The sequence below is a fragment of the Triplophysa dalaica genome, chromosome 1 (genome assembly GCF_015846415.1).
Source record: "Triplophysa dalaica isolate WHDGS20190420 chromosome 1, ASM1584641v1, whole genome shotgun sequence".
NCBI lineage: Eukaryota > Metazoa > Chordata > Actinopteri > Cypriniformes > Nemacheilidae > Triplophysa > Triplophysa dalaica.
Genome location: NC_079542.1, coordinates 16,287,176 through 16,296,615, shown reverse-complemented (window position 1 = coordinate 16,296,615; position 9,440 = coordinate 16,287,176). Strand labels below are relative to the sequence as shown.

Sequence of the window (9,440 nt, the reverse complement as noted above, 5' to 3'; positions counted from 1 at the left end):
CACTGAACGTTTTTCTGCTCCTCCTATTGAAAAAATAAAACAAAAGTAAATTTAAAAAAACATCCTAATAAAATTTCAATTTGTGCAAACATTAAGATAATCAGTTAAAATAACTATCCTAAATCCTGAGCAATCATTATGCGTTTGAGGACTTAAAAGTAAAGCATCCTCTTAGTACTCGAATATTTAATATTTTCACTAGTCCTTTAAAGTTGAAAAATATATATAAACAAACAAACAACTTTGCAAATGTGTCTTGAGAAACGGATATGGGGAAGAAAGATGAATATCTGTTTCATGTCACTCACAACACTGATAGAGTCTGTTGAGTCTGGTGATGTCATTCTGGCTCATCTGAGTAGCTCCACCTAGCTGAACATTGCTATTTGGAATAGGAACCATAGTAGGATAGCCATTCATAGAGAAAGCATATCTGTAGATACACAGACACCGTTAGAATATGAATCAGGTACACCTTACACAAAGAGAAACCTTATAATTTTTTGATGCAAAAGTGATGTCACTCACCTCTCGTACTGCATCACAGAAGTATAGTCATAGGGAGTACCCTGGTTAAGAGTGTTGATTTTGTTGAAGTTGTACTTCATGTCTGATAAGCAAACAAAACATCCACCATTAATCCTAATAAAAATCTAGCAGGGTTGAATATCTAGCTTTGTGGTCTTGTATTGAACAAATACCGTCTTGGATGTTGTCCCAGATGATTTGGATGTAACTGTCACGGTCACTGCGGGTTTGCTCATGGTTGAAGCCAAGAGCATGGAGCAGCTCATGCTGGACAGTACTGTGGTAAAGGCAGCCACTACGGGCCAGAGAAACAGTCTGGACAGAACCCTGACGACCAACGAATGAGTAACATCTGTAAGGTGAAAGTAAACCATATTTTAATTTAATATTAATTCTATGTCTGTATGTGTTTTTTTCTGTTTCCACCGTAATCGTGATTCTGTTACATACCCACTACGGGACTCAATGCTGATGTAGTCTCTCTCAGTACTACGAGGGAAGAAACGGATGCAGGAGGAGGAAGAGAAAGAGTCTAAACCACGCTGGATGATCTGCAGCTCACTGGAGGCTGAGGGGGTAAAGACAACGTTTGCTACGGAAACATTGTTTTGTTTCAGACTGAAATGCTTCTGCACTAATTGGAAAACTCTAGCAATCAATTCTGCAAACTGATACTCTTTCATTCTTTTGAGACACTGAATGGAATCATAAATCATTAAATGAGTAACGTACAGTAATGGTTGGCGATGACGTATGGTACCCAAATGTTGCCGTCGCTGTACTTGGGCCAGAGGCAATTATATGATGTGCAGGGATCAGCATTTTTCTCATTCACAGCAATGTCACCCAGCAGCTTGGGCTCATCGGGTTCAGGAACTTACAGAAATAGAAGATATAGTTGACTCTTAGTATCTGAACATATGCATGAACCCCAGGTCATGCAGATAAGTGTATTATTTTATTGTTTTAAGATTACAGAAAATTATATATTCAGCACACATGAAGCATAATCAGAGGTATAAAAAGCTATTTTTTGTGTTTGTGTGTATACGTACCAATGCCTTTGTTGGCTCTATGCAACAGTTCAGACACAGGCAGCTCAGCAAGGTCCTCCTCAATAACTACAATAAAACACATCAGATCATTTCATCAATGGATTCCATAAAAATCTTTCTTGAGTTTGAATCTGGGCAGTATTAAATCTGGAAGTATTTGACTTACCAGGCTACATTTGAGGTTTGCCAGAACACCACAGATAACACAAAATAAAAAATAAATAAAAAACAGTCAGCAACAGTTTTTACATGTATTTGCATTTATAAATGTAAAACATCTGCATGTACAATCTCATACCTTCCCTTCAACAGAGAAAGCCAGCAGCATGGCCAACAGGCCAAAAGTCACTTTGGTCACAAACATGGCAGGCAAAGACCTGCAGACAGAAGCACAGCAAAACAGTTTAATTCAAAACGATTTACTTATGCATTAAACTAAAAGATTCTTGGATGACTAGATATACGCAATGTCAATTCAGTTTTCCTATATAATTTTGTGATCTTTATTGATTAGGTGGAGGCTTTGGGTTTTTTGCCTCTTTCTGCACTGTACATTTTGTCATGTGTAATATTTTCTAAACTGTGTAAGAAATCTAAAGCAATAGACAGCATTTAATAATCCAACAGGAAGTCGAATCTAATGTTAAAATATCAACCAAACACACAAAATATACATAATACTATTAATTCCATTAAACCTAACTTGTGTTGACATATGTTACTCAAACTCTAGATTCACCACATGACACTATAAAAAAACCTGCTAAGCAAATTTAAAATCTTACATGTAAATCTACATTATGATTTAATTTATAGGCCTTTCTTCACAAACATTTTGACAATTTCATCAAATATTACAACAGACCTCAAGGGGCAAAACACATAATTTCTCTTACCTTAGATTTCCAAAGCCAGTGCAATCCGGCATGCAGAGGACACTTTTATACTACGGCTTTCTTGTATGTGGCAACAGAACTTGCTGACATAAACAAAAAAGGATACACGGACAAAATATGGCCATCAAGTTTTTATCATGTTGAGATTTGTGGAACCTTGGTGTGAACAGGTGGGAAATTCCCTCATGTAAGTTCACATCACCACATGTCAGACACAATTTGTATAGACTGATGAGAGGGAATATTAAGAATTACAGAAACTGAATGAGAAAATTAAAATGTGTTTTAAGATGTTATAATTCTGATATGATCTCTGAGGAAAGCCTGAATAAATGTCTTGATCACTGATCGTAGGAGTGAATTAGGTTTTGATAAATCAACTCAAGATGATTTTGATCTTGACATTGTATGAAGGTTAATTTGTGTGCTACTTTTTATTTTACACGAACAATACATTGATGCAGGTTAATAGAAGTCAACAACTTAAGAATCTTCAGTACACTTCTTTGGGTTTGTTTGTTTTATTTGCTCTTTTTCTTGGTGTTGATTGCTGTAGCATTTAGAAACGCCAAGAGTCTTTTTTAATTACAATTTTAACAACTATTAAAAATTCATTACCCAAGATGAGATCCAAAGATAAAACATAATGATACATAAATCCATTGTTTTTTCATTGCAGGGTCTTATTGCAAAAATAGGAATTAATCAATTATGGTCACAGAACAAAAATAAGTGTGCATGTCAAACATTGAACATTTGAGAAATTGGCAGATGTCGTTTACAAAAATTCATTTGTTTTTCAAAATAAGCATAGATTATGAGTTTGAGTTCATTCTGTAATCTTCTTCTTGGTTAACATGTGTGAATTTCCCTGTCACCATATGGTGCCTTCACAGGATGAGAAATCAGTAACAGGACCTTTTTATCTTAAATTATCTAAAGTTACATTTCTGATCAAACATTGGATATTAGCAGTTAGAAATAGTAAAAACAGGTACCTATAGAAAAGTAAATTTTTTACCATGCTTTCAAACTATAGCATGTCACAATATAGTGAATATACTGGTATTGTCGAATGTAGACATTACTGGATTGAAACTTACATACTTACATATACTTCCTCAAGATATCTCTTTTGTTTAATATCAATCAATCATGGAAAGTGGTTCCATGTGTTTGTGTCAAGTACACTCTAGATTCTCAGAATTACTTGATTGAATAATTTTGGTTAACTTCTACCCACTCGCAACAAGTGTTTTTTTAAACATTAAACACTGATTTGAGGTCAAGCAAGAGCTGAGATCAGAAAATGATTATTTGATAAAGATTACAACTACCATACATTCAGATCGAAGCAAAAATTTAAATAGTTTTTAATGTGTCAGTTCTCATGGTTAGACGTACTTCTTTGAAATTAGGCTAAGAGAAAGTAATAACAAAAAGGCACACTATTGATTGAATGCCACGGAACAACACAGAACCTCAGGTGGTAAATGAATTAAATGTGTCAAAGAGACATTAAGTATCTGTTAAGTATCTTTTGTCTAATTTTAAAGTTTTATTTTTATTATAGTTTTGGAATGACACTTTAATACATGCAAGATCTCAAGTATTTAGAATTGAGAAAGGGATATTGCAAGTGTAAAGTATTCAATGCATTTATTATGACTTTATTTTGAAGGTTACTATAGGTTTCCAGGAAAACATCAGAGTTTGTCAGTGGTGTTGTCTAATAACCTGTAAAAGCCAAATATAACTTGAAATACCTCACGAATTGGAAACACCTTCCTTTTGAAGAAAAGAGATTTGTTGAGAAGGTTTAGGTTATACACCAGCTATCCATGTAAGTACATTTTTATGCTACAGTGCAGTGTTTGATACTCACTGAACCCAAGAGTTCATGCAAGTAGTCTAGATTGTCATGCGTTGAATGAGAATGGCACAATGTGAATATTAAATATTGCATGTTCATAATAGTTTAAAGTTGTGTTTTCATCGCATTTTGCTAAGGATTTTTTTATAAAACTTTTATGGACAAAGCATGTTTTAGTCCACCGGAAGTTCTTTGCATCTATAAGTAACTTCCAGCATGGCATAGTAAAATTATCATCAAATAAACACACAGCAACATAAATGTCTTTATATTCATTTAAAAATGACATACGCCTATTATTTTATTTTTATTTCAGAGAGCACATTTTCTCTGAGCCACTGGCAACACTCCAGTTTCACTTTGTTACCAATTATTAAGAACAGCAAAATCTTTAGCTATCTGGAGGAATTGGCAAAATACTTTCCTCAATACCTGACACAACCCTACATACTCCGATTTCTATTTCCTCCCACTCTTTCTATAGAGATGAAACGGCTCTTTTAATTAATTCAAATAAATAATATAAAACTACAGAAGTAATATTATTAATTACAAATGTGAGAATTATACATTAATGCACAGGTTTTAAAGTTAGACTTCGAATTTTGATTACAATTCTATTGTTGTACATACATATATTACAGACATTATTATTACAAAAAATAAGAGTAATCCCTTACTTTACTTTTTCAAGGGAGAAGTAATTAAATTACAGTAACTAATTACTTAGTAACTAGTTACACCCAATACTGGCTACACTCAAAAAAAATGTTTTTGCTGCCTGTTCAATTTACTTAACTTGCTTAAGTCAAATCAACACAACTTTTGGAAAATATGGTTACAACATGATTGTTTTATGTTTAGTCATATAACTGAATCCATTCATGTTGGGACAACATAAAGGAGTTGTGTTGTGTTAACATAAAATACACTCAAAAAAAATGTTTTTGCTGCCTGTTCAATTTACTTAACTTGCTTAAGTTAAATCAACACAACTTTTGGAAAATATGGTTACAACATGATTGTTTTATGTTTAGTCATATAACTGAATCCATTCATGTTGGGACAACATAAAGGAGTTCTGTTGTGTTAACATAAAATAGTTATAATAGGGAAGAGGACTTATATTTCCCAGCATGCTTTGCGTACACTGCATTTTGAGAGTTATTTTCTTAAATAAGTGTTTTATATTGTGCACTTTTCAGTAAAAAGAAACACTTGTTAGTGTTTAATGTTCATTTATCTTAAAAGTTTTAAAAGAGTTAGTTATATTTTTGAGTTTGGTGGTTACCCTTGTTCAGAAAAGTGTTGCCTTTGGTTAGGTCGTGGGCGGTAACAATAATTGTTTTGCATTTCTGTTGAGTTCTATTTTCTCAATATCATCTTATTGAAGTTAAATGAGATAATGTCTAATAAATGTTACAAATGTATAATATAAAAAATGTTGAGCAATTCATTTTATTTTAGTGTTTTTATTTGACCTACAGACTTAGTTGCTCTAAGTTCCAATCATTAAGTACAATCAACACAAATGGATAACATTAGCAAAGCTTATTTCTGTTAAATAAATTGAACTAAATCAGGTCATCTTAGATCAAGCTATAGTCATTAAATTCAAGACAATAATTTACATTTATTCAAAATAAGTGTGTGATGTACCATTTAATTAACAAAGTTATGAGCGATTTACTTAAAACATTATGTTACGATTAATTGTAAATTACCTTTTCCATTTAAGCAACTAAGTTTTGTGGGACCAGTTGACATAACTTTATTAATTAAATACAACATTTCATTTCTAAGAGTGTATATGTACTGTGTAATCTTCTATAGCTTTGTGTCACGAAATGGGGGAGCAAGGACGGGGGACCCAAGCGCAGACAACGGGTAAGTGGTTTAACTCAATGCTTTTTCAATAATAAAGAGAAGAAAAAAAACATTGTGGGGGTAATATAACAGAACAAGGGCAGCAACACGAAGGGTAAACAGGAACATGTACTAACTACACTTACCTAGACAAGACTAAATACAACACTAGACATAAACTACAACTAACTAAACTAAATAAAACAGCAACACAATCCAGGAGGGTGACAATGAACAAACAAGGCAAAATGAAACAGCAAAAGACAAAAAACACAGGGGCATTAAATAAGGGATCAAATCAAGAGGGAACAGCTGTGGGGCCTGAGACCAGAGAGACATGTCAAAGAGACCAGAGACAGGCCAGACAAGACCAGAGAGAGTCCATGACATGTCAAAACAAACAATGTCATGTCTCTCTCTACACAAAACATGAGGCTCAAAACAGGAACAGGCAAAGGGTCAAAAACAATGAGAGGATAAATGAAGCACTAGACAACAAATACTGAGGAGTGTGTAATGGAGTGAGAGTGGCTTATGTAGTGTCTTGGTGATTGGCAAGAGGCTGCAATCAGAGGGGATCTTGGGAAATAGAGTCTAGGGTGAAACAATCAGTGTGGTGTGTGGCGACCTCTGTTGTCAGGGAGCGGATATGTGACAGACCCCTCTCTAAGGAGCAGATTCCAGAAGCTCCTAACAATGCAATCCAGGTGGTGCAGAGGCGGAACAGGGGGCGGGACAGAGGCTGAGCTGAAGGTGGAGTCCAGGGCAGAGCCAGCAGGGCAGGAGGTGGATTCCATGGCGGAGCTGGTGGCAGAGCAGGAGGTGTAGTCCAGGGTGGAGCTGGAGGTAGAGCCAGCAGAACAGGAGGCAGATTTTCAGGCTTGATTTTATACAGGAACGAACATTTAGGTATGAACCATGAAATGATTGACATGTAGCATGTACAAGAATGTAGATATAAACAGAATACAATTAAGCACACATGCCTTTGAGGTTATAGGTGAGGCAGAATGAAAACATTTTTTCAAAGTTTATCCATGATTGAGTCTTGTTTGTAAAAAACATTGTCAGCTTTGTTGGCACTAAATAAGTGGATGTTGTGCTTGCAGTCTGGGTAAAGAGTGATGTTCGTTTTATTTTTTTGCAATATAATTTAAATGCGTTTAAAGTTCTGACTCAAAGTTTTAATGATTTGATTTACTCGTATTATATTTTTATATATGCCCGCAATACTTGTCGGTATTTTGATCCCATAGTCTCCCAGTAGACCTCACTGAACCACGCCCACCTGGCCACAATTACATATATATATATTTTTTTCATTCTTATCAGTTTCAAATGAGAAACATAAATCAAGTGTTTTTAAATAGACACCAGTTTGAAGTATCTTTTCATAGAAGTGTTTTATACTGTCATGCTGAAGAGTTTTAATTGTTTTTTGGGGGAAATGTCTTACTTAATGTTTTTGTCTATAGACCCCAAGTGAGCAAGTCTATGGTGACTGTGGCAAAAACTAAAACATGGATTTTGAAATTAGAAACTGTTCCAAAGAAGTGTTTTTGCATTTGTACTGTCAATGCGTATCATTACAGAATAGTGTGTGTTAAAAGTTTTTAGTTCCTTGTAGATTTATTGGTACAATATATTGGGACAAACATGCAATGTTTTGCAAAGTAAAACAAAAACACGCTGATGTTCATTGCTTATTTATTTGTGCATTTTATTTTTTTACTCATTTCACATGAAAAGAACACATGTTTAACATACTGCAGTAAAGCCTGTTAATACGCTGGATGTTATTGGGGCTCATTTGTTTAGCTCCAATTACAACGTTTGGGTTTGGAGTGGGAATGATGGTTGGCTGACGGTTCCGGGAGAAAGCGTCCCTGAAACACATAGAAAATGCACAGTTGCTTATTGTGTGTGCATTTGTATTTGTGTGCGTTTACGTGTGTGTGCACTCAACTTCCCTTTTTGTAAACCAACCTTTATGAATTCACAGATTTTCAAAATGATTGAATTTATTCACAAAATTAAAGTTTTCTTGTTGCAGGAAAAAGTAGACAGACTTTAAAAGATACAGTAGCAGCCAAAAACAAAGTCCATAGGGCATTGGTGCAAAAAAGAAGGTTTTGTTCAAAATAGACAGAACACTGAAGATTTAAGCTATTTTATTTATATTAAATTACTTGGAAGAAAGACAGATTAAGGAATATGAGTTTTTCTCAAATATGCAACAAACCAAAGCACAGGAAAGTAAAAAGCATGCACAAATCATATGTTGACTACAATTCAGTTATTATTTTGTGGTTCTTCTTATCTAGTAATATTTTGTAGGCTACGCACAACACACACTATTTCAATGTTACTTGACCCATGTTTTGTTCTCTTTTAAGCAGTATGTATGCAACAAAATTAAAAAATGGTTTAACAAAATGAAGTAAAAGCTTGAGTTTCTTGAAGCTGTATGTTTCTGTGGCTTAACTGGTAGAGTATTGCATTTAAATTGCAGAAGTCTGTAGGTTCTAGAAATACCTGACATGGTGAGGCAAAATCATGACACAGAGTTGCGTAAGTGACATTTTGGGTGAAACGGAGATACTAAATGAAAGCCCTCGATGAGCTGAAAGCCCAAACTGACACGTGAAATCAATTTGGAATTATTCATTAAAAGTCAAAAGATTTATCACTGAACATACTAAGCCAGTTGGTGCCAAAAGGGCAGAACTGTATTTTGGAGAAACTTCAACCATAATCCAAACTTCAACCTTAAACCATAATGGCTGAAACATTGGTGCCCAAAAGGCGCATGTGAGATTTTAATTAAAAAAATGATTGTTGTTATCTTCCTACTGAAATGTTTAAATACCGTTCAATAAGTATATGACATCCATGTGTGTAACATCTTTATTATAAAGTATTGAAATCAATACACACAGTCAGATCAAACTAAAATATTTGTTTTTATTCTGGCTCTCCTGGAAAGTTGATGAAATGTCACTTATGCCCCTCTGGTTCTCACCCCATTAATATGTATACATAGAATGCTGTAACATTTGAGTAATCCAGGCAGGAAGCGGATCCACATGCAGTATAGATTTATTAATAATCTTAACCTAAATATAACAAAGAAACAAGAAACTAGCGTTATCCAGCTAAACCAACTAAAAGACATGGGAACACAGACTGAATTGTGACAAAACGTAGAATAAGTTGCTTGTT

General features: G+C 34.4%; 1 protein-coding gene across 1 annotated transcript; it reads right to left on the bottom strand.

Annotated features, from left to right (window-relative positions):
• Positions 1-300: 300 nt before the first annotated feature.
• c6ast4 (six-cysteine containing astacin protease 4) lies at positions 301-1,665 on the bottom strand. The gene is made up of 6 exons (XM_056748752.1): positions 1,584-1,665; positions 1,261-1,404; positions 979-1,096; positions 702-880; positions 529-610; positions 301-433 (listed from the first exon to the last, which is right to left on the bottom strand). Exons 1-6 carry the CDS (start codon positions 1,663-1,665, stop codon positions 301-303), a joined length of 738 nt encoding a protein of 245 aa, XP_056604730.1.
• Positions 1,666-9,440: the final 7,775 nt, after the last annotated feature.

Coding starts and splice junctions, on each gene's coding strand:
- c6ast4 (XM_056748752.1), bottom strand. CDS start 1,665: ATGTGTTTTATTGTAGTTATTGAGGAGGACCTTGCTGAGCTGCCTGTG. Junction 881..978: donor AGCATTGAGTCCCGTAGTGG/GTATGTAACAGA, acceptor TTCACCTTACAG/ATGTTACTCATTCGTTGGTC. Junction 611..701: donor CTGGGACAACATCCAAGACG/GTATTTGTTCAA, acceptor TTTGCTTATCAG/ACATGAAGTACAACTTCAAC.